Source organism: Asparagus officinalis, chromosome 8 (assembly GCF_001876935.1).
Source record: "Asparagus officinalis chromosome 8, Aspof.V1, whole genome shotgun sequence".
NCBI lineage: Eukaryota > Viridiplantae > Streptophyta > Magnoliopsida > Asparagales > Asparagaceae > Asparagus > Asparagus officinalis.
In genome coordinates this window covers 38,608,476-38,634,620 of record NC_033801.1, presented here as the reverse complement: position 1 = coordinate 38,634,620, position 26,145 = coordinate 38,608,476, and the positions used below count along the sequence as shown (strand labels likewise).

Below are 26,145 nucleotides of genomic sequence, written 5' to 3'. Positions count from 1 at the left end.
GGTAGCTCAGGCAACCCTGCATAGAAACACTTATGTGAGTAGTAGCACCAGAGTCTAACCACCAAGTATTTCTAGGTACTGAAGCTAAATTAACCCCAGAAACGACCAAAGTAAGGAACGTACCCTTATTATCACGCCAGGCATGATATTTTGTACAATCCTTCTTAACGTGTCCAGGTTTGTTACAGAAGAAACAACCCTGATTATCCTTATGTTGTTTCTTCTGAACTGGACCCCTTAGCAGCTTCTTTACATTCTTCCTTTTCTTGCCCTTATCCTTAGAGGCATAGGCCAAATGAGCACTTTCTGTCTTATCTTGCTTCAACCTGTCTTCTTCTTGCACACAGTATGAAATGAGCTCATTTAGAGTCCATTTCTCCTTTTGACAGTTATAACTGACCTTAAATTGGTTAAACTGTGCAGGAAGAGACAACAAAACCAGATGCACTAATAACTCGTCACAAAGATCGAGTTTAAGTGCCTTAAGCTTTGAAGCAATATGAGACATTTCCATAATGTACTCCCTGATATTTCCTTTGCCCTTATACTTCATTGAAATCAAGCGAGCTAAGAGTGTGCTTGTTTCTACCTTATCGTTTTTCGCAAAACGCTTCTCAATTTCGGCAAGGAAATCTTTAGCCTTAGTAATCCCTTCGGATTCTATGCCCCTGAAGGCTTCCGGAACATCGTGCTTAATGATCATAAGACTCATGCGATTTGAATGCTCCCACTTCTCATGCTCCTTCTTTGCATCCGGAGTACTATCCGCATTGAGAGGTTGGGGTTGTTCAGTTCTTAATGCATGTCAAGATCCATGCAGCCAAGAACAATTAATATGTTCTCTTTCCAAACCTTGAAGTTTGTCCCATTTAACATGGGAATTGAGTTGATGTTAGCAGAAATTATTGCAGCAGATGCATTAGCTGAAATAAAACAAAAAATGCTCACATCAATAACCATAATCAATAAAATTCAAATAATGACAAACCCCATCCAAGATACCGGCACAACATTAATATCAAGTCTTTGGACAGTAATATTAACTTGTAAGTGATAAAAACCAAATTAGATTTAAATTAAAAGGTTTTAATTTAAATCAACTGAATTTCCAAAAACTTAATTGGGGTCTCACAGCTTAATTAGGGCCCATAACTTAATTGAATAAATTAAGTATACCAAAGTGGACCCATGAAAAGCCGAGGCTTAACCATAGTGAACACGAAGTTCGCTTGACTTCGAACGTGAGGTTCGACTGTATTGAGTTCGAACGCGAGGTTCGTCTGAAAATGAACGTGAAGTTCAGCTTGAGAACGAATGCGAGGTTCGTTTGAAAAATGAACGCGATGTTCGACCTGAAAATGAACACAATGTTCAACTTGAGCACGAACGCAATGTTCGTCTGAAAACGAACGCGATGTTCGACCTGAGAATGAACGCAATGTTCGACTTGAGCACGAACGCAATGTTCGTCTGAAAACGAACGCGATGTTCGACCTGAGAATGAACGCAATGTTCGACTTGAGCACGAACGCAATGTTCGTCTGAAAACGAACGCGTTGTTCGACCTGAGAATGAACGCAACGAATGAACGAATGCAATGTTCGTTTGAACGCAATGGACGAGTGAACGCAATGTTCGTTTGAGAACGAACGCAGCGTCAACGAACGCAGCGTTTGACGAACGCATGTTTCATTAGAGAACGAACGTGGGTTCGTTTGAGAACGAACGCAAGGTTCGTTTGAAGCTTTCAAGCCTCGTCAAAAAATTGAGTTAACCACCTCCTTAAATTGAGGTAACCATCTCCTTAATTTGAGGTAACCACCTCCTTAAATTAAGGTAACCACCTCCTTAATTTGAGGTAACCACCTCCTTAAATTGAGGTAACCACCTCCTTAAAATGAGGTAACCACCTCCTTAAAATGAGGTAACCACCTCCTTAATTTGCGCACGTTTTCACGCGCACGAACTCCTTGAGGGTTTAATCTGAAACCGCCGCCGCTGAATCAACTCCGACGAGGAGTTTTGTAGATTGACGACAAATTAAAAAATCCCAAAATAAAATAATTATTTTTCTGTCGATTTTTTGAACTCAAAATATTTAGATCCAAACCTCAATAATTGAATCAAACACAAAAGAAATGAACTTTAGAGTTCATAAATGCTACAAATCCAAAAATCGAAAGAAAAACCAACCAACATGGAAATTTTACTATTCATCCGAAAATAAAAAACTTTACTGTTCATCCGAAAATAAATTTTTTTCTGTTCACTCAAAAAAACAATTACTGTTCATCTGAAAATGGATCCGAAACAAACACAAATTAAGATCAAAGAACTTTAATTTTAATCTTAATCTCTTAGAACAAATCAATGGTGGCTCTGATACCACTTGTTAGATCTACATAAAACTTGAGATCTAAAACCATATAGTCATGATTAATTCGAAGAGATTAACAAGAATCATAAAGGAGCGGAAGCTTATACCTGAATCCATTGCTTGAACTTGAGATGGGTTTTGATCTTCTAACCTTAGGGTTCTCTCTAGCCGAATTTCTCTCTAGATGGGGGTGAAGAGAATTAGAGAATGTAACCCTAGATTAGGGACCATAACCCCTTATATATAGGTGTTGTACATTTGTAATTTGGCCCCTCATCAAATTACAATTACAACCTGGTATCTGCACATATAACCCCATGATTATATTTAAATACCCATTAACCCAAGGGGGTGAAGAGAATTAGAGAATGTAACCCTAGATTAGGGACAATAACCCCTTATTTATAGATGTTGTACTTTTATAATTTGGCCCCTCAACAAATCACAATTACAACCTGGTATCTGCACATATAACCCCATGACTTATTTAAATACCCATTAACCCAACTTGATTGATCACTTTAGTGGGTTATCCTAAAAGATAGCAATACACATTGATTAATCATATGTGCCCACAATTAGATTTAATTAGATTTAAATCCAACAATATACTCTTTATTCTATATATTATTTTGTTTATATGAGTAATAAATGTAGATATTTTCTGGGACAAATAATTTGTTACTATAATTATTAAATTAGACAAAATGTTCAAATTTTTTTAAAAACCCATTCTCAGTTTCTTCATATGTTTGTCTAAACAGGGCTGGTGTGTCCCTCCATAGGGTTAGTTGGTGTGCCGATGATGTTGCACACATCCAACTTATCACCTATGATTCGGGTATATTGATGAATCTAGTTGTAGCAATTTGGATGTGTGTCACGTTAGTTAACTCTATGGGGGACACGATAGCCTCATTTCCTATATGTAACTCTATGGAGGGACACAATAGCCCTCGTTTCCCATATATACATACATACATATGTCATATAATCTTAAGATAAATATTAAAAATATGAATATAACTATTCAATACTGTTATATTTTCTTAAACATATCATGCTTTTGCATACATATATTTACATTACTTAAGAAATTATTTTAACATTATGGAATTTGAAAAATTGCAACTCATAAGAACTTTAAACTTTAAAACCAATCTATTGTTCCTCAGGTTATGCTCCATATATGATTATATCTAAATTTGATCTTTTGTTTGACGCATTTGATCCGGTATGAGGTAAAATCTCAATCTTCTACTTCTCTTTCTTTGTTGTTTTTGCCAGCCCCCTATTACTATTGGAATGCTTACAGATAACAGTTTGCACATATCTGCAAGTACAAACCTGTGCAAATCATTCATCTTGATATAGTAAGGAAGGTACAAGTCTTCCAGCATTAATACGCTTCATGTGCAGGAGTTGTGGCTTTTAGCGACAGAAACATAGCAGTTTGATGCACATGTAATTTGTAAAAGGTTTCTATAATTAAGTGGTATAGACATAGATTGCACATATCCCATAAGGCATGAAATAAGCAACTGACTGCCCCCAAAATGCCCCATGACAGGAGAGTATAGAAGAAGAGGCAAACATGATTTTTATAACTTGCATCCACAACTGAGATTATCTAACGAGTCAACAAAAGACATTATCAATAAAGCAATTAAGATCAAAATGAAATTTATTAGGGAAGAATACAAGATAACTTTCTGCTTTTGAAAAAATTAAATCTGGGAAAATTAAACAGATAAATTTTTATCATGTGCCATAAATAAGAATCATTCTAATGCTCCAAATGACTTTACATTAACATATCCACCGAATCAACAAACTAATGCAGAAGAAAATTTTACGCCCTGAGACAAGCATATGTTTAAAATTGTTACCTATACTTGTTCAGTTCCTCGAACAAGCGAATACATTGTTCTTTGTTCAGAAAACCATGCTTCTGTGAACAAAATGCAAATCAAGAATAATGAGTTACGTGCAAAATGAGAGTGAAACCACACAGCTAGAATGAGAGTTTGTGAGGTATGACTATAACCAATCTCTAGCATATCTTCAAGACAATACAAATGATATCACAGGAAAGATGCTTAAAGCGTCTGCAGTTTCAAGTTTACGCAACTTTAGTCAACATCAGCTCAAGAGAGTAGACCCTAATCTGTACTCCCAAGAAAATGTTTCTAATCTTAAGAGATTAAAAGCTGAAAGAAATGAATGCCACTACCAAGGGAAAGAAACCTGGTAACGGCTATCAGCTTGGTGAGAATGGTCCTCCCAAACACCACTTGTGACCTGCTGCCCAACTTATAAAGTGATGCAGAAGGCGCAGATAGTATCAGGACTGGGAGAAATAATTACCCTTTTGATTAAAAAGTTTTACTCATGTCGGGCCAGCTGGGTAGCTCCTTCCATGAGTCTACACTAATTAGGGCCTACTGTATACAATTGTTATCTAATAAGATGAGTGGAGGCCTGTCTCTTTTAATATCATAGATTATAGGAGTATGCAAGAGAGTGCTATGGTGTTCACAATGACAGGCAAAGGATATAAAACATATTTAATTACTTATATGACTTTTTATTTGGACACCTATTTTTCCTTTGTTCTTGTATTGGCTTCATTTTAGTACCATGCAAGAATTCCTTCAACATCAACAGAAACAAGTAATATATAATTTGTTTACAGAATGCATATAAACTCAACCAACCAATTTTCTAAAACCAAAAACAGGATCTCCTACTTATTTCAAATTATAACAATTTATTTTGATACTGGCATACTCGAAAAAGGGAAACAGCTGACATAAAATAAAAAAGATAGAAAAATCTTACATAATTGTCAATAAGACTAAATGCCTTCCCCAAGACCCTAATCCTCATGGCATCCATCTCACCAACTTGCTTTGCAAGCTAAATAAAATGGTAAGTAAAATCAACATGAATATCCATAAAGTACTGATCTAAGAAGTTATAAAAACATTCCCGTGTCAAGATATGATATATGAATTTTAATCGCATAATTACATAAGTAGGCATCCTTCAAAATAATGAGTTCACAATAAAAATACCTGGGCTTTAAAGCTATCATATACAACGGCAAGAATAAGATTAGTAAGGAAGTACACTCCCAATAGCACGTAAACAACAAAAAACAAGCAAGACCAGCGCGAACTCCTGCTCAAAGAACATTCTGGTTAAAATTCAGAAAGGACAACATAATAGCTAATGGTCTATCAAATATGATTTCTTGAGGTAAAAAATGAACAGAATTAAACCATACATCAAGATTCCAAACATAACAGGCTAACAACCCTTACCAACAAGGATGAAGTTCTGATAAAACCCAAAAGAACCACAAGGATATGCATATCTTCTAATAATTATTATCAATACAACAAGCAAAAATTATTTCATAATTACATTTGTAGACAATTCTTGAAAAAAATTAGAAGATATAATTAAGAAAAACCCTGCCAAATGAATGCGACAAACATGTTCCCATATGGAAACCATGTGCAAATGAAAGCGACAAACACTGCCATCCCGTTAAGGAAAGCTTGTTCCAACATAATCTTGAACACAATACACAAATACCCGTCATGGTGAAATGCAAAGTAGGTCACCAAAATTTATAGTTCATTTCAGACCAGACAATTGAAAGGCGGGAACAAAGTTCAAGTGTTCAGATTTGAAAGTTGATAGAGGTTTATCCAATTTATTAGGAGAAAATATTTGAATCACTTAGTTAAGAATTTTTTTAGGATGTAGAAGGTAAGAAAATGTAGTTGTAGTCTAAAGCTGCTCTAGATTTTAGGTGGACAGTGGAGCATGATGAAAATTAACAAAGCTTCATAAAGTAATTGAGCAAAGTTGACATCAACAAAGACGAATGCATGGAACATGAACTTACGGAGTAAATCACTTTTTTTGCTTTCGAGAAAGCTCCTAGTGGTGTATATATATATATATATATATATATATATATATATATATATATATATATATATATATATATATATATATATATATATATATATATATATATATATATATATATATATATATATATATATATATATATGCAGCTTAAACTAAAAAAGATGAGTCTATTATCGGTCTTGGTTCGATGCAGTGAACCCTTACTAGTTTCCTTGCGCAAAATGTCATACAAAAGTCTACCAAATGAAAAAGTTAATAAAAAAAAATCGACAGTTGCAGCTGTTGCGCGCAGCGGAAATTTCGGCAGCACTTCGGCAGCACAACAAGAGAGTCAGGTCGCAATAAGAATTCTTGTTTCTCAAAGGGAACAAGAATCTGAAGCCTATATCCTATCAAAGTAGGATATTAGCTCTTCCTCTCGTCAGCTCTAGGACTGCGCGTCGAGGGACCCTAAAAGCTATTACAAATCACACAAAAGCAGTACAACCAATTTTAACGTGGTTCGGCAAATTGCCTACGTCCACGGGGCAAGGAGGGGGGAGATCTACTATTAGAGGGAGAGAATACAACTAGGGTTTACACAAGAATCTCACAAATAAAACCCTCACACAAAACTCTCAATCTAAACCCTAAAAGGGACTGCTCAAGATCTCAACACAGCCGCTGTTTTGTTTTCTTCACCTGCAGCCGCAGTCTGCACCTCACACGCCAAAACCTAATAAACAATTGATATATATATGCAGCATTTGCGGTTCGTGGGCCTGCAAAAAAAACCATGCGGAACTCACGCAATGTAATTAGCTTCACGTGGGGTGTGGCCCCCACAAGCCACTACGAAATCACAATTCTCCACCTCGGTGAAGTTTTCTCAAAACTGAGCTGACACCAAAGCATCCAAATGTCCCACTTGTTGTGTCCAGTACGAACTCAATCCATAACAAGTCGAGAACCCGAACGAGAGTCCAAACAATCTCACCCCCATTAACTAATCCAAACCGGCTGCATCTGAAAGACTGCCTACGTATCCTCTTGCCCAAGGAATCAAGCCGAACGTAGTTCACCAAATGGCCGCCAATGGCCTCAACAATCACGAATATGCAACAAGTTTCGACAATGATCAAACTTGTTGCTCGGAAACACCTTAGTGAGCATATCTGCCGGATTATCCTTCGTGTGGACTTTAACAATCTCCACATCGCCATCTTCAAGAACATCCCGAACGAAGTGATAACGAACGTCAATGTGCTTCGTCCGCGCATGAAAAACATATGCTTCGTTCTCGCATGAAAAACCTGATTCTTCGCCAAATAGATAGCACTCATGCTATCACAATGAATAGTGACGGACCTCTGCGATATACCAAGTTCCTCTAAGAGTCCTCGAAGCCAAATAGCCTCATTCACAGCCTCTGTAACTGCCATATACTCTGCCTCCGTCGTAGACAAAGCCACCGTCGACTGTAAGGTGCATCTCCAACACACCGGCGCACGGGTCAAAGTAAACACATACCCCGTCGTAGACCGGCGCTTATCCAAATCCCCGGCATAATCCGAATCAACATAACCAATGCATAGCTGCCCACCTTTAGTGTCCCGCTCATAAACCAAACCAACATTGAGCGTACCTCGAATGTACCTCAAAATCCATTTCACGGCGTCCCAATGACCCACTCCTGGATCGTGCATGTATCTCGATACCATGCTTACTGCCTGTGACAAATCTGGTCTCGTACATATCATTGCATACATCAAGCTCCCAACTGCGCTCGCATATGGAGTCTTAGACATCAACTCACGATCTTCAACTGACTTTGGTGAAAGACCAGCTGAAAGCTTCAAATGGGCTCCCAAAGGTACACTAACTGGCTTCGTATCCATGCTAACATGGAATCGCTGTAGAACCTTCTTCAAATAAGCCACCTGTGTCAAACAAATTCTGCCCTTCTTCTTGTCTCTGCCAATCTCCATCCCTAGAATGCGCTTCGCCTCACCCAAGTCTTTCATCTCAAACTCATTTGAAAGCTGAACTTTCAACTCATCTATAGCCGACCTGGAAGTAGAGGCAACCAACATGTCATCGATATAAAGCAACAAATAAATGTACGCACCTCCTTTCAACTTGCGAAAATATACGCAAGGATCAAACTGGCTCCGAGTATACGAATGACCAAGCATAAAACCATCGAATCGCTTATACCACTGTCGAGGAGACTGCTTCAAACCATATAGCGATTTCTTTAGTTTGCAAACTAACTTTTCTTTCCCTGCAACTCGGAATCCTAATGGCTGAGTCATATATATTTCTTCATCAAGATCACCATGAACAAATGCCGTCTTCACATCCAACTGATCTAACTCCAAACCATACTGTGCCACCAAAGCTAGCAAAATCCGAATCGAAGAGTGCTTCACCACCGGAGAGAAAACCTCATTATAGTCAATACCTTCCTCCTGTGCATAGCCCTTCGCAACTAACCTAGCTTTGAATCTCAATGGAGTGCCCTCGATGCCCTCCTTCTTCGTATATACCCACTTGCAACCAATTGCCTTCCGCCCCTTTGGAAGCTCAACAAGCTCTCATGTATCGTTCTTATGAAGAGATTCCATCTCCTCCTGCATAACCCCCTGCCACGAATCAGCCTCCGAACTCTGCTCGGCCTCTCTGAATGTAGTAGGCACTAACTCATCGATACTACCTTCGTCTTCTTGCCAAGAACACAGTGCTCACAGAACTCAATCTTCCCACTCTTGGCTCCCTTCAATAGCCCCTGCTTGCACAATGCCTGCAGTGACTTTTCACCTGTGTGCCCCAACCTATAGTGCCAAAGTCTGCTCATGTCCGCTTCTGAAATAGCCGAAGCAACCTGGCCAATCTCGGTGCTTCCCTTCAGATAATACAAATTTCGATTGCGGACTCCCCTCATCACCACTAATGATCCCTTAGTAACCTTCGCTACAGCGTTTTCGAAAGTCACCTTGAATCCCTTCGCCTCCAAAGCTCCAACTGAGATAAGATTTTTCTTCAGTTGAGGAACAAATCTCACCTCCTTCAACTCACGGACTACTCCATCGTGCATTCTAATCCGCACGGTACCTATGCCACAAACGCCACAGGATTGATCATTTCCCATGACAACAACGCCCCCGTCGACTTTCTCAAAAGATGCAAACCAGTCTCGCCTAGGGGTCACATGAAAAGTAGCGCCGGAATCAAGCATCCAATCTGATGCATCCACATGGTTCACCTCCAGAGTAATCAGTAGAGAAAAGCACGAATCATCGGAATCATCGCCTTTCGCAATATTCACCTCATTGGCATTCGGGCCCTTTTTCTTATCATTCTCTTTCTCCTTGAGCTTCGGGCAGTCTCTCTTTCAATGTCCCTGCTCCTTGCAGAATGCACATTGGTTCTTTGTTAATTGGTGGCGGCCTCTAGACTTTGACCTTCCTCTATTACCACCTTTCGGATATGGGCTACTACCTCTCTCTATTACCACCTTTCGGATATGGGCTTCTATCTCTCGTCGACAAGGCCTCGCCTGAAGTGCTAGCACGGGAAGTCTCATTGTCCTTCCTCCTCAAATCATAGTTCGTCAATACGTTAGTCACTTCACTATAGCTGATAGAAGATCTCCCGTTCAACAAAGTGAGCACGAATGTATCATACTCCTCATCCGGTAAGGAGCCTAATCGCCTTGTACTCATCCGATATCTTCTCATCAATATTCGCCAAGTCCGACAATAACTTAGTGTAGTTGTTCACATGAGCCGCTAGCGAGGTGCCTCTGGACATCTGAAATCTGAAGAGTCTTCGCAGCAAGTGCAACCTGTTCTCAACACTCTTTGTGAGATACTTGTTGTTGAGAATTTCCCACATCTTCATTGCAGACGTCACCCCAATCACATCATATTTCAGTTCCTGTTCCAAACAGGACCTGATCACCCCACACGCGTTCCTATTCATTTTCTCCCATATCGCCTCTTCATATTTAGGTGGCCTCTCGTGGACCATAATTGTAGTGATCGTGAAATTTTGATATTAATTAAAATAATTTTCTAGTATTTTAAAATATTTAATTATTATTTTTAAAAGAGTATTTGTATTTTTCTTAATTTCCTATAATTTTCTACGATTTAAAAACCAAAATTATATTTATTTAAATAGTTTTAATATTTATAAATTTATTTCGTGCAGTAAAATTTTCTAGAATTAATTTGTTATGTTATCAGTACTATTACGTATTATTTTAAATAATATGTTGTATTATTAATATTATTACGTATTATTTCGCATAATACTTTGTATTATTAATTACATATCTTTGATATAAATTGTTGTGTTATTTCAACTATTACAAATTATCTATCGTATTAGTATAAATAGTACGTTTTACTGTGTATATAATTATCCCATAATTATTAGATTTTAAATATAAGTAAATATATTTTATTAATTAAATATTTTTGTTTAATTGTACAATATGGGTATTTTTCGACTGTTTCGTATCAACTGTTATAATAGCACAACATGTACGTTTTTAATTATAGATAATTATTATGTAATTAGTTTATTTTTTAAGTACCCGTATTTATTTATTTTAATTAATTTCGTTTTAAAGTAATTAACCCTAACCCTAACCTATTAGTTTAATTTTTAAGTACCCAAAAGTATTTATTTTAATTATTTTAACCTAAACCCTAACCCTAATTACAACCATATATATATTATATACCTCCTCTCTCTCTCTCTCTCCTCTCTTTTTCAAAATCGCAGCCGCCTCTCTCTACTGTTCATCTTCCCCAACCCGTCACCATCATCACCTCTCTTCTCTTCATCTCTCATTTTCTCTCTTCATCAAACCCATCACCGCCTCCAGGCTCGTCTCCTAACCACCCGCCTCCGCCGCACCACCACCAGCCTCCCCTCTCCACCAAGATCAGCACCTCCTCCTTCTCCGCCTCCTGCAGCACCGCCTGCACCTCCTGAACCTCGCCCACAACCCCCGCTGCTCGACCTCCTCTCCACCCACGACCACCCGCGCTGCCAGCACCTCCTCCCCGCACCTCCATCATTGTGTCCGCTCCCGTCGAGCCCGTCGACCTGAGCTCGCCCCACCGCTGTCCGCGTCGAGCCCGCTGCCGCCACCTCGTCGTCACCATCCAGATCCGTCGCCAAATCCTCCACTCGTCGCTGTTGTCGCTGCCGTCGAAAGCCCCGCCAACCCGAGCACGCCGTCGCATCGTCGACAGGCCCCATTGGCCTCGCAGGCAAGATCCCTCTTGCCGTTGTCTTGTTAATTTCATTTTTATCTCTTATGAATTTATTATGTATATGCGTAGATTAGTTTGTGCTGATATGATTTTAATTGTGTAGTTGTTGATAATATCACGGTGAATATATGCTGTGAAATGATGCTATGAATGATGAATAAGTATGTCAAAAATAGTTTATGGTTAATTTCGTGTTGTTTGAAAGGAAGAATATATTTATAGAGTATTTTAAGGATTTTTTATAACGAGGAAAATATTTTAAAAGAGATTATTTCGAGAAAATAATTTGGTTTGGATAAGGAGTATTTTTGAATAATTGTTATGACTGAAAGGATTTTATTTTAAGAAAAAGAGTATTTTAGATTATTTTATAAAATATCATAGAAATCATTTATAAAATTAAAAGTATTATTGTTTATAAAGAATAATAAAATATATTTTAAGAAGGTTATTCTAGAATTTTATAATGAGAGATAATTTTTAAAGGAAATTATTCTTGGAATTAATAAAGGAGATAATTTTTAAAGTAAATTATTCTTGAAATTTTATAATGGTAGTTTCATCTTGCATTGTTAATAGTAGCTTTACTTTCGTATGTTTCTTGCATGTGATCACGACCCCCTGTTCACACTTTATGACTTTGACGCTTAGCGTAATTACGTTTATTATTCCATGTTAAGAATCATGAGAAGTACCTGACTATAGTGACCTGTATGACACAGTTAGGATCTAGGATCTCGTGTATAGTTGACTTGGAATTACGAGAATTAAGGTGAGAAGTCTTGGTCCATGTGAGCGGTTATGATTATTGATTGTTTTCCAGGCTCGCGCCAGTGCCTTGTTTCGGCCTGGGGTGGGTCTGAGGTATCGTGATATGTGATTGTTGATTATTTTCCAATCTCGCGCCGGCGCCTTGTTTCGGCCTGGGGTGGGTCTGAGGTATCGTGATATGTGATTATTGATGTATTTTCCAGGCTCGCGCCAGTGCCTTGTTTCGGCCTGGGGTGGGTCTGAGGTGAGGTGATATCGAGATTATTATTTATTTCCAGGCTCGCGCCAGCGCCTTGTTTCAGCCTGGGGTGGGTCTGAGGAGCAGGGATATTGAGATTGTTGATTATTTGAGATGAGTGATGTGATAGCTAGTTACATGACATCGATTCTTGGCTAAGTATGATTCTTGTGAGAGATAGGCCGGTTGTACTTCTTTTCATACATAGATCGGGATTAGTATTTAATTATTTACAATTCGAGATATATGGTATATACATGAGGGTTTCCTTGTTTGGATTATTTCGCTCGACGTACTACGTCTCGAGTTGTAGATTTTTAAGTATTAATTCCATCTATTGTATGACCTTGTTGCTTGGATGTTTTCTGATCGCTACCTGCATGATCCTGTTACTTAGTTGATTTTTAGATTCTTCTGATTATTAGTATTCCAGTTGCATGCCTCTAACATTATTACTATTATCACATGTTCTATTTCTGTTATAGCATTGACCATGCATATATTATTGTTAGTGTTATTGTATTTGTTCCTGCCTTGGGGGATCTTACCGTGTGTTTCACACGCTGACGTACTCCTATTTTCTGGGTATACGTCAGATTTAGGAGATGAGCAGCCTCAGTTTGGGATAGTATAGGAGCCATAAGATTCTTAGCAGGGGTGTCTTGCAGAAGGAGTAGAAGAACCAACTGGAGCGTAGTGGTTTTCTTTCATAGTAGTAGTTGGATATTAAAACTCTTTTACCGTACTTTTCTTTAGTTTGATGATAGATTTAGTTATTTTATCTCCTTTTATTATGGACTATGTATTTCTTATTTCCTAGTTGAACTGTTGTTGTAATAAGGGTATGTTGGACCCATATCTTATGTCTGGGATGATTTACTTTTAATGATATGTCTATTCCTTATTCTGAGTTGTCTTTATATTCTTGCTATTGTGATCGGGGACCTGTGCCTTTGCATTGTTTTATTTCCAGACGCTTAGCGTATTAGATTGAGAAGAAGAAGTCTAGCACTTATCTCTCCTCAGTCTAATACGTCGCGGGCTTGTTCACGTCCCGATTCCCCGGTATTTTGGGAAGCGGTGCGTGACAATAATGGTCTCCTCCAAGTTCTGAGCATTGAGCGCATCCTGTACGTCGTTCATCCACAAACCAAAGTTGATTTTTCTGTCATATTTCACCACACTAATTATGGTGTTCTGAAAACCAACTTGTATTGTACTCGCCATCGATTTGCTGCTTTCACCTTCTTCTCCCATTGCAAACTAACTCCAAATTATAGAGAAAGAACAAATTTGATAGAATTAGGAACCACCCAACTGAACTCTAGATCGGATTCCAAATAGATCTCCTATCCACACGAGGAAAGCGAAATCTCCAACGGCAACTCCTAATGCTATCTCCACCGAAGCCGAGAACTCCAAGAACTAAGCTTCACACAAGAATCTTCCTCCACCAAATTCCAAAACCCTAGATCTGAAATCTGGGCTCTGATACCACTTGTTGCGCGCAGCGGAAATTTCGGCAGCACTTCGGCAGCACAACAAGAGAGTCAGGTCGCAATAAGAATTCTTGTTTCTCAAAGGGAACAAGAATCTGAAGCCTAATATCCCATCAAAGTGGGATATTTGCTCTTCCTCTCGTCAGCTCTAGGACTGCGCGTCGAGGGAACCTAAACAGCTATTACAAATCACACAAAAGCGATACAACCAATTTTACGTGGTTCGGCAAATTGCATTCGTCCACGGGGCAAGAAGGGGGAGATCTACTAATAGAGAAAGATAGAATACAAATAGGGTTTACACAAGAATCTCACAAATAAAACCCTCACACAAAACTCTCAATCTAAACCCTAAAAGGGACTGCTCAAGATCTCAACACAGCCGCTGTTTTGTACGGAGTAAATCACCTTTTTTGCTTTCGAGAAAGCTCCTAGTGGTATATATATATATATATATCACTGTTCATTACTACTGTTAGATATCATTGGTATTTAGATTTAGGACATATTATGAGATATTATGATATATGATTGGATATTTTTATCTCATACCTATTTTGTAATATCCTCCTAATCTCCATTTAAGAGAGATTAAGGTTAGATGAATAATATCTTTTGTCTTATCTCATTTTCCACATGGTATCAGAGCCTACTCAATCCTAGCAACTTCTCCCATCTTTTTTGATCTCAAGGCCATCGAGAGGGTTTTGCATGGTGTTCCTGCTCCCCTCGGCGTCTACGACATCTTCTGTGACTGACAACATTTTTTATTTCTACATCATTCGTTTAACAAATCTTTGACATAAACATCAAAAGGGGGGAAATGGCACTATTCGCATGCTACTGTTCATCGATGAACAGTACTACATGTACTGTTTAGCCTGAACAGCCACGTCCCGATGGTTGGATACTAGCTGACCCGTCTAGGGTTTCTTTCTACTGGCTAACCGGCTTAGGGTTTCTCTCTACTGGCTGACCCGCTTAGGATTTCTACTGGGTGACCCACCTAAGATTTCTCTCTATTGGTTGATCCGCTAAGGGTTTCTACTAGCTGACCTGCCTAGGATTCCTACAGGTTGTTACTACATTTTTCTTATTGCTGACGTCTTCAAGTATTTTGCACAAAGATGACATTGTCAAACCTCGTGCAACTAGTTGTTTTATGTCGATTTGTACCAAGCTGGACGTATATAGCAACATATGCTCTAGCTTGAGAGGGAGCGTTAGATATTATCAGTATTTAAATTTAGGAGATATTATAAGATATTACTGAGATATTATGAGATGTGATTGGATATGATTTTACCTCATACCTATTTTGTAATATCCTCCTATTCTCTATTTAAGAGAGGTTAAGGTTAGCTGGATAACATCTTTTGCCTTCTCTCATTCTCTACAACTTTATTCTCTATTTAAGAGAGGTTAAGGTTAGCTGGATAACATCTTTTGCCTTCTCTCATTCTCTACAACTACAAACACTAAATTATTAAGAAAGTGGTTAGCTGGATAACATCTTTTGCCTTCTCTCATTCTCTACAACTACAAACACTAAATTATTAAGAAAGTGTACCAAATTCCCCGAACAAAAAAGATCTCAATATGCATTTAATTTGTCTCCATTTAATATGTGTTTTGCACCATAAAGGTAGCCCTACAAAATAAATACTCATATGGCTAAGAAATGACAGGAATTATAAATGATATTATAAATTTTAATAACATTAATATTGATCAGCATCTAGATGAACGATTGATAAAATTGTGATTTTGCGTTGCAAAAGTGGACCATAAACTTTGTATACAAAACAATAGACAATAATAAATAAATAAGACAAGCCCGCAACACATCTTACTTGTATGCAGGAATCCATACATCTGGATTATTTGACGTGGTGAAAAGCACAAACATCTGATACAGTGTGGCGCCATAAGAGTGAAACATAATCTTCCCTTGTTGGGTATCTTCAAACGTAAACATCTGATACAGTGTGGCGCCATAAGAGTGAAACATAATCTTCCCTTGTTGGGTATCTTCAAACGTACATATGCCAACCAGCTGGCAAACAACCGAAACAAAAGCGAAAGTGCCTGAACTCCAAAGAGCAAGCAGATGAAAAGCAAGTAAGAAGAAGCTCTAAAGTCACACATACAAACACGCATGGACAGGCACATGTACCCATGCACACACAGGTAGCTGCAAAGATTTTAATGAAACAAATAACTCCAAGAAACATATCCACCCATGTCCCAACAGCTTTGAATTTACACGCACGCACGCACACAGAAAAACCACTGGAATAGAATATCATAGAAACTGAATTTATTATCTGAATGTTCCTAGACACTACTAAACGTGTGTAATACAGGAAACTGTAATCAGCTTAGGAAAATCATATGCTTAAATGGGGAATAGGCAATAATAATTAGTCACACTTACCAAAACATTCAGGTACATGCCAATCATGCCAGCCAGTGTGACTATACATGTTCGCAATTCCCTGAGAAGGTCATTTACGTTAGATGATGATATTATTAAGTGTGAAAATATCGCTAGTAAATCTCATTTGCAGTTCCAAACTCGTAGAAGCCCGAGTTTAATATAATAATGATAATATAAAATTGTTGCTGAACTCAATTGGCAGGTGTCAGAAACATGCCAGCAATTCATAGTTGCTAGCAACCCAGAGAAATCCCTCCATACCAGTATGAAAATGTTGACTGTAACTCAAGCAAATTTTGTGACATCAAAAAGATGAAAAAAGGAAAACATTAGATTGAACTGATAAAATGTTTATATAAAATATTTGTGCAAACAAAATCTGTTGTGTCTGTAAACAATATGATTATTGCATGTATTTGACTAAAATGTTTTTCTCCTTGTTTCTCAAAACATACTTGGGTTAAGATTGATACAACAAACAAGAAGATGTCGGACTAAAAAGCCATAATTTGCATTGGTAAATGTGCAATACAATTCCATGTCAAAAGTAATTGGTTTGGTAGCTCCGCAACTTCACATGACATGTGATTACTTTAAAATGTCAGTTTATGAATAAGTGCTAATACAATACCCTATTCCATGTTAATTCCCTAATCCCTTTCTTTATATAAATGTCTCTAACCTCTCTTCCCCATTCTCCACGACCACCTAACTTGCATGGGGGTGATTATTTGCCCATCGAACCATCTCCTCCCCTCTTCAAGAAAAATCAGTGTGTATTTCCCCAATCGAACCATCTCCTCTCCTCTTCATGAGAAATTTGTGTGTGCGTGTACGTGTGAGAGAGAGAGAGAAATGAGTATGCTTGGTACCAAGTAGAAATTTGGTGCTTGGTACCAAGTAGAAATTTGGTGACATGGATGCTTCCCATCCACACATTTAAAGTTGTCCGTTTAAAAATGGTCTCACTGTTGTGCGCAGCGGAAATTTCGGCAGAGTTTCTGGTGCACAATAAGAGAGAAAGATCGATAAGAATTCTTGTTTCTCAAAGGGAACAAGAATCTGAAGCCTAATATCCCATTAAAAGTGGGATATTAGCTCTTCCTCTCGTCAGCTCTAGGACTGCGCATCGAGTGATCCTAAAACTATTACAATGGCCACAAACTCAAACAAATCAATTTTACGTGGTTCGGCAAACTGCCTACGTCCACGGGGCAAGGAGGGGGAGATCTACTATTAGAGGGAGAGATAATACAACTAGGGTTTACAATCACTCAATCTAAACCCTCACACAATTATCTCTCTCAAAAACACAAAAGAACTCTTTGCACGCCGTCCAAAAAGAACGCTGCCAACACTTTTGCACATCCTCAAATTTGCACTGCTGCAGCCGCACAAATCTCCCTAAAAGCCTCTGACCTTGCTCGCACACGCCTCCAATTGCACGCAGCCGTTTTCCCCCTTAGCCTTCGCACACTGACCTAGGATTTTTTTGCTATTACTTATAGCAGGTGAATGAATCGGGTGGGCCTAAGCCGCTGTGTTCAATCTCTTCATGTGAATTTGTTCACGATTTTCAGTTCGGGTGGGCCCAAGGCCACGTGAACTTGGCTCACGTGTCTGCCATTCACAATTCTCCACCTCGGTGAAGTTTTCCCAAAACTGAGCCGACACCAACCAAACCAAATGTCTCACTTGTTGTGTCCAGTACACTGTGAAACAATTCACGACAACAGACTCAATCCATAACAAGTCGAGAACCCAAATGAGAGTGCAAACACTCTCCAAATATCGGTATCAACTCACCAAATCGATGTCACCCCCCATCAAATAATCCAACCCGGCTGCATCATAAGACTGCCTACGTATCCTCTTGCCCAAGGAATCAAGCCGAACGTAGTTCACCTAAATGGCCGCTAACGACCTCAATCCAATAGAAGAGTTCGCAACCCTTCTCCAATATCATCAACTCTGCAGCTGATAGCACCTCCAATGGCCTCAAACACCTCCACCTGAGGTGAACCAATGACCATATCCAAGCTACATCTATCAGCTATACTCGAATCAAAACCCAACTCATCATCTGCATCCGAATCCAAATGACTTCCACGCTGTGTCACCTCAGCTGGAATCCAAACCAATGCAGAATGATCTGGAGTAATCTTCATCCAATATGGAGTAGCATCACTCTCCACCCCCTGCGATACATCTAAGGTCTGTCCAAAACTCTCCACCTGCTGAGAGTCAATTAGCTCCCTCATCGAAGCCTCAACCAAAGTGACACTACCAGACCTATCTTCCAATGGAGTTTTACCTCCAATCACAGCAGTTGACAACTCTTTAATAGGATGACCCAAATATGTCGAAGCCTCTATCCAGAAACTCTTCTGCAAACCATTGCTCGACCACAAACACCGATCCTCCTCCAGCAAGGCACGGTTCTCCAAATTTGTCACCCTATCTAGTTGCCCCAAGATTTCCTTTCCAACGAAGTGTCTCGAAATGCCGTGAGCTCGGCTCCAATACAGAAATAGGTCCATCCAGAATGGAGTACCTTCACCTTTCTGTCAATATCACACTTCTTCAATTTGTTGGAGACTACTAGGACTTTATCCATAGGGGATTTGGTTGCAACCCAAACACGCCTAGAACAGTCACCAACAAAGGAAACCAAACGCCTATTACCTCCCAATGATGCCCCCTTGGAAGGCCCCCAAACATCCACGTGAACTCCTCCAGAACGACCCATAGTACGGTGAATAGAGGTGCCACACTTCACCTCGGTCTTCTTGCTCACATCAACATGTTCACTGGACTTCAAACTGCAGGTCTTCGCACCCTCTTTCAATCTATGCGAGGAATCAATACTGGAATGGCCAAGCCCAAAATACCACAGTCTAGTCGAATCAACAGAAGTCGTCAGTTGTCCACCTGTCACTATACCTCCAGTCAAGTAGTACAGGTTATTTCTCCTGACGCCCTTCATCAAAATACGAGAATCTTTCGCAATCTCGAGAACCATGTCCTCAACACGAACCTTCAGACCCTCTCCAACCAAAGCTCCAATCGAGATCAAGTTCTTCCTCAAAGAAGTAACATATCTCACATCGTTTAACTCTCTAACAGTCCCATCAAACATCTTTATGCGAATTCTTCCTATCCCAAGGATCTGACATGCACGGTTATCAGCCATGTACACCACACCACTATCCACCAGCTTCTCAAAACTGGAGAACCATTCCCTTCTAGGGCACACATGATAGGTCGCACCACTATCCAACATCCATTCAGATTCATCCGAATAGCTATCTGTAGGAATGATAGAAAGTGAATAAATAGAAGAGTTAAAATTATTACCATCCGATACGATGTTTGTTTCTGATGATGGCTGCTTCCCTTTTCCCTTCTGCTTATTCTTCATCTATTCGTCGAGCTTTGGGCAGTCTTTCTTCCAATGACCAGTCTCCTTGCACCAAGCACACTGATCTTTTCCTACTCTAGACTGTGACTTCCAATTCTTTCGGTTTGGACCATTCCCTCTTGCGACCAACGCCTCCGCTACCGGCTTAACTGAAGCCTCATTATCCTTCTTTCGAAGCTGATAATTCACAAGTGCAGCGGTGACCTCACTATACGAAAGTGATGCCTTCCCATTAATCAGAGTAAGAACGAAGGTCTCATATTCCTCGTCGGGCAAGGAACTCAACAACAGCAACGCCTTGTCCTCATCTTCAATCTTGACATCCACATTCGCCAAATCCGCAAGAAGCTTTGTGTAGTGGTTCATGTGATCTCTAATGGAGGTTCCCTTCTTCAACTGGAAACGATAAAGTCTCCTCTTCAAATGCAAGCGATTTTCCACACTCTTGGTCAAATACTTGCTTTCGAGAATCTCCCAAATCTTCTTCGCAGAAGTCTCATTCATCACATCATATTTTAGATCTTGAGTCAAACAAGACCTAATCACACCACACGCCGTTCGATTCATCTTCTTCCAAACCTTTTCTTCAATCTCATCTGGCTTGCCATCTAACTCCAAAGTATCCTCCAAATTCTGCGCGTTCAGCGCATCCAAAACCTCGCATCTCCATAATCCAAAATTATTTGTGCCATTAAACTTCTCCACATCTATCTTCATAGAGTGTATATTCAAACTCTGAATGGTCTTCGCGCCAGAAGCACCACCCTCGACACCAGAAGCACCTTTTTTCCCTGACATCTTACGCACCAACGAACGAAGGATAGATCCAAAACTAAAAAGATAGAGTCTTTACCAAAAGATCCCACCTTTATCACCAACGAAGCCCTAAACGAGCCTCCAAATTGATCTACTCCTCCAACCAAACCCTAGATCTGGAATCTGGGCTTTGATACCACTTGTTGTGCGCAGCGGAAATTTCGGCAGAGTTTCTGGTGCACAATAAGAGAGAAAGATCGATAAGAATTCTTGTTTCTCAAAGGGAACAAGAATCTGAAAGCCTAATATCCCATCAAAGTGGGATATTTGCTCTTCCTCTCGTCAGCTCTAGGACTGCGCGTCGAGGGATCCTAAAACTATTACAATGGCCACAAACTCAAACAAATCAATTTTACGTGGTTCGGCAAACTGCCTACGTCCACGGGGCAAGGAGGGGGAGATCTACTATTAGAGGGAGAGATAATATAACTAGGGTTTACAATCACTCAATCTAAACCCTCACACAATTATGTCTCTCAAAAACACAAAAGAACTCTTTGCACGCCGTCCAAAAAGAACGCTGCCAACACTTTTGCACCTCCTCAAATTTGCACTGCTGCAGCCGCACAAATCTCCCTAAAAGCCTCTGACCTCGCTCGCACACGCCTACAATTGCACGCAGCCATTTCCCCCCTTAGCCTTCGCACACTGACCTAGGATTTTTTTGCTATTATTTATAGCAGGTGAATGAATCGGGTGGGCCTAAGCCGCTGTGTTCAATCTCTTCATGTGAATTCGTTCACGATTTTCAGTTCGGGTGGGCCCAAGGCCACGTGAACTTGGCTCACGTGTCTGCCATTCACACTCACTTGATTACCCAACCATAAAAATATTTATAATTGATTTTGTTTTTTAAATTAGTTTCAGCTATTAATGTCCTCAAATCCATGATCTTTTCATTTCAGTATAACTTCGCTCAACTTCCTTCTTCTTTTTTAAGTTTTTGGTGAACAAAATTAAAAGATAAGCAAACCTCATTACTAGAAAAATTAAACTGTGATTTGCTAACCCTCCATTCTTTTTTGTAAAAATTTAAACAAAAAGTGCCAAGAAGAGAGATGTTTTCCTCAGTCCCTCATCTATCCTTTTAAAAAATATATTCTATTTAAAATTTCTCTGTCATCCTAACTATGCCACCTACACCTCATCTATCCTTTTAAAAAATATATTCTATTTAAAATTTCTCTGTCATCCTAACTATGCCACCTACAACCCTCGTTTTTGTTGTTTTTCTTATTTCCGAACTATAAAAAAATTAAATTTATAGAAAATTTTCTATTCGTTCTTTTATTTTTGGAATAATAATAATAAATCTTTAAAACTAATAACGAGTTAGGGACACAATGGACCCCACAAAAATAAAAAATAATTAAAGAAATAAAAATTGCATCAATTATCTCCTATTACTAATCTTAAAGCATGAAAAAGAAGAACATAGGGTTAGAAAATACGGGAGGAGATTTTTGTTCCCCTTACTTCAAAGAATGGAGTCCCTGTCAGAACATAGGGTTAGAAAATACGGGAGGAGATTTTTGTTCCCCTTACTTCAAAGAATGGAGTCCCTGTCGTAGAATCTTTTTCTAGTGAGTGTGCATTCGCAAGCTATTCCCTTCTCCACTTCATCAATCACCGCAAACAATCGCTTTAAAACAGGCGGACCAGTATGTCGACTGGCCTAAAATACTTCAAGAAGTTATGCAAGGGCAACCTGTATTATCGAATAGAGCACCTACCCTACATAGATTGGGCATATAGGCGTTCCAACCCATTTTAGTGGAAGGCCGCGTGCACTTTATAAAATGGAAGATTACTCCAATCTTTTCACCTCAGAATTCGAAGTCATAAGCTTAGACTCAGAGTTCATCGAAGAGGTAATGGAATCCCTTACATTTCTTTGTTGCGCCATATGATAATTCTACTTTGGAAGCACTGATTTCAATCTTCCTACTTTCTTTGCTGCACACGACTTTTTCACGGAGTCTGCTTCCACAGTTGCTTGAGCGACAACCACCTTGCGTCCCTCCCAAGAGCATAATAGTTATGTGTGCATGCATGCAACCTACCTACCTACATACATATATATAGAGAGATAGAGAAAGATCGCGCGATTGAGGAGCGACCGCCGAAGCACTGAACCGCCAATGGTGAGAGGCGAGGGAGGAGCTTCGAAGTACCGATGGCGTAGGAGGAGGAGAAGTTTATTATGTCATTTGTTCTTCCTACAATCTAAAATGCAGGTGTCTTGTCCCTCTTTGCATCAGTGCCTTAGTTAGAGGGTTACTTCCACTTCTCGAAATCTTCCTCTTGAATAGAAGTTCTCTTGCTCAAAGTACCACATGTGCTTGCCTCTGGATCAAACTATGCAATGGTAGGTATTAACTATTTACCATCAAGCTTAACGTGTTTTGATTTGTCATACAGTCTTGCAATTGACTAGAATCCAAAGACTGTCTAAGTGATAAAATTATGAAAATATGCTAATTCCATTGCAATCTTGAGACATATGCATGATATTGATACTTAGATTTTGTCAAATAAACATTCAAGACTATGTGCGTGAGATCCAACACAATTTGTTTAGTTGATTACACATCACACTAATGGATTTGTCAATACCTGCATGCACATCAATGGAATATAGCTATGTCACCGTATCTAATTTTTAGGAGACCCCCTTATATATGGGCATTGTAAGAGATATAGTTACTTGATAACTGTGTCCCATTTCCATGTAACCTGGTAATGTGTGATTCCCATCTGCAAGTGTAGTTGCTTGGAGTTATTATCTCCACATCAGTGTAAAAGTTTTGTGGAGTCTCTTTCACCACGAGGAAGGCTAATTTCGGTATATAAAGATTAATTAAGGTGTACTTATTTAAAACTCTTCATCGATTTATAGAATTACATCACCTAATGTACTCAAACCTATAGCTTCCTCTTATTCTAGGGTTGAATGGGTCACTCAAAAGTAATGTGCATAATGTCAATAATCCATGGACTAAAGGATAGAATGAAAATGTGTGTTTCCAAACAGTTAAAAAAAAGCAAAGGTTTTACCTTATTGTCAAAGCCAAAAAGGCCACGCGGATATATGGAGCAAATCTGAAAGGTATATAAGCCACCACCAGGGGAGAAACATAAAGAGCATACACCAACATATCACACATCAATATTAAGACAAGCAAGACCTGCCAATGCAGTAGAAGAGTTACATTTTTTCAATCGCATTAAAACACCAAAAAAGTACTTTCACTTCAAAAATTTCAACCATTGCAGTTCCTGTTTGTAATAATCTTGGTCATCATGGCTAGCAATGACTAACCATTCAGCTGGATCCCAGTAAAAAGAGGTTACAGATTCAACTCGATAAGGGTGTATAAGTTGCCAACATAGATTTAGATTTTATGTGAGTGGGTGATAATGTTCAAGGGGCAAGGTGTTCATATAACACAACAAGGTACTTTCAATCTTAGTTCTAAGAAAGGATCTTACACTCTGTAATATTGGATTTTTAATTATTAATAATCTTTTATTCAATTATATCCGAATAAGAACCAAGAGAAACATATACTGATATGTTTAGATTCCATTAGCAAATTTGGATGGAGAGAATATTCTAAAGAAAATCATGAAATCACTAATTTGCTTTTCAGACTTATATTTCTAAAGTTGCAAAAAGGAACTTGCAAATAGCTTTCACGTTAAACTTGAATTATAAATTCAGTCCCCCAGAATGGAAAGATGATGGTAAATTTGTGATTTTGAACTTGTATCCACTTCGTGCTAGACTAGTCAGCTACAAGTTCCACCATCTGATCGGACGCAAAAAATAAAATAAAATTGAACAATAGTTAGTGTAAACTAAATGGTCTTGTACAGTGTACCTTCAATTCTTGATGGACTTAGGTCGTGATAGTGATAGTCACTTTAACTGATATTTTCAGTTTATCATGTATTTACATGTCACGTAATAGATAACTAACTAAGTCTACAATTCAGGATGGATTACATTCCAAATGAAAACCGTAGTATTTCTCAGTTCAAATTGCTTCAATTAGAATTATGGTAACTTTGGTGCCGAATTCTCACCAAGAAACAGGGAATGCTTGCAAGTCGTGACCTTACCCAACCCAAACAAAGAAGAAGAGGATGAAGAAGAAAAATGAAGGCAAAGAGAAAAAAAAGATATGTGGTAGGTTTTGTCTTCGTCATTACTTATCAGTCAAATAAAAAGGCACCAGTGTGGGTGAGAAAATATAATGCTTGATTTATTAATAATATAACATTCTTTGAATTTTTGACAGCCATGTATATGTGGAGTTTAATACATTTAATCTTTCAAGTAGGAGTTGTGTCTTGCAGAATGTATTCATGTGCTTCTTCAATAAATTAATATACAGCTCCTTCGCATGATTTAATGTAGTCAACACCTCATAGAAACAAAATATCAGCTCAACATGCGACCAAAGTCAACACGCCTTTTTTTGAAGTTGGAAACTATCAACATGGCTATGTTATTAATGATATAACATTCTTTCTATGTAGAAGCCGATATAACATTGTGAGAATAAAGCTTACTATACATTAGCATGGAAAATTGCAAAGAATGTTGAAGTATATATTTTCATTTAGTTAATTACGGATGAGCCTCTTGTAGTGTTGTCCAATTGCGGAAAGAAACCTTGTAGTTCTATTGTTGCGGATAGCCCCCTTGTATATTATGCCTAAGAGCAGATAAAACCACTCAGTGAACTTGTTTATCTCTTTAAGGAGCACTTCTAGCGACACTCGCCCAAGTCGAGTGTCGCTCTCACTCTATTAGGAGGGGACATGTGTCTAATAAAACCAACCTGACCCAAAATCTAACCCTATAGATTTTGAACCCAACAACCCCTTTCATTTTTTGAGAAAGTGTCTTAAGGACACTTGCCTAAGGCAAGTGTCTTTAGACTTTACTCCTCTTTTAAGAGTCAAGAACGTTAGCAATTGGGGGTCTATCTGCACCAATAGAACTAGAGGAGGTATAAACGCCCATATAAAACTTTTTTGGACTCTTTTTGGAGTAAAAAAGAATCACCCAAAGTCTATCTGCAATTGGGGGATACTACAGAAGGTCGCAATTAACTCTTTTTTATTTGTACCTCAAAACCCTTGAGAGATGAACAAGAATAGAATTTGTACAAGCATTGCCTAATCAATACCAAATCCATACATAACAATAATTTCAGAACGAAATAATGAAACTACTAAGCAATAAGCTAACCTTTAGCTTGTTCAGGTGATTCTTCCAATAAAGATGGAAACCTTCATATGCAAGTGGAAAAACTGTATATAACAGGAGTATAAGTAGAGTAACTCCCTGCAT

At 38.7% G+C, this 26,145-nt stretch overlaps 2 protein-coding genes across 2 annotated transcripts in view; both read right to left on the bottom strand.

The window, feature by feature from the left end:
- LOC109821152 (two pore calcium channel protein 1-like) overlaps nucleotides 1-16,081 on the bottom strand; it is a 20,911-nt gene extending 4,830 nt beyond the window's left edge. The window contains exons 1-4 of the mRNA XM_020387345.1: nucleotides 15,957-16,081; nucleotides 5,455-5,560; nucleotides 5,219-5,296; nucleotides 4,267-4,328 (exon numbers count right to left, since the gene is read on the bottom strand). Of these exons, the coding sequence (XP_020242934.1) occupies nucleotides 4,267-4,328; nucleotides 5,219-5,296; nucleotides 5,455-5,560; nucleotides 15,957-16,081 (371 nt within the window). The remainder of the gene's footprint in view (nucleotides 1-4,266; nucleotides 4,329-5,218; nucleotides 5,297-5,454; nucleotides 5,561-15,956) is intronic.
- On the bottom strand, nucleotides 16,081-26,145 carry LOC109821151 (two pore calcium channel protein 1-like; the record flags this gene model as incomplete). The annotated part of the gene is made up of 4 exons (XM_020387344.1): nucleotides 26,044-26,145; nucleotides 23,838-23,968; nucleotides 16,541-16,601; nucleotides 16,081-16,191 (listed from the first exon to the last, which is right to left on the bottom strand). Coding segments are annotated over exons 1-4 (405 nt in total), but the record flags the coding sequence as incomplete, so codon positions are not given.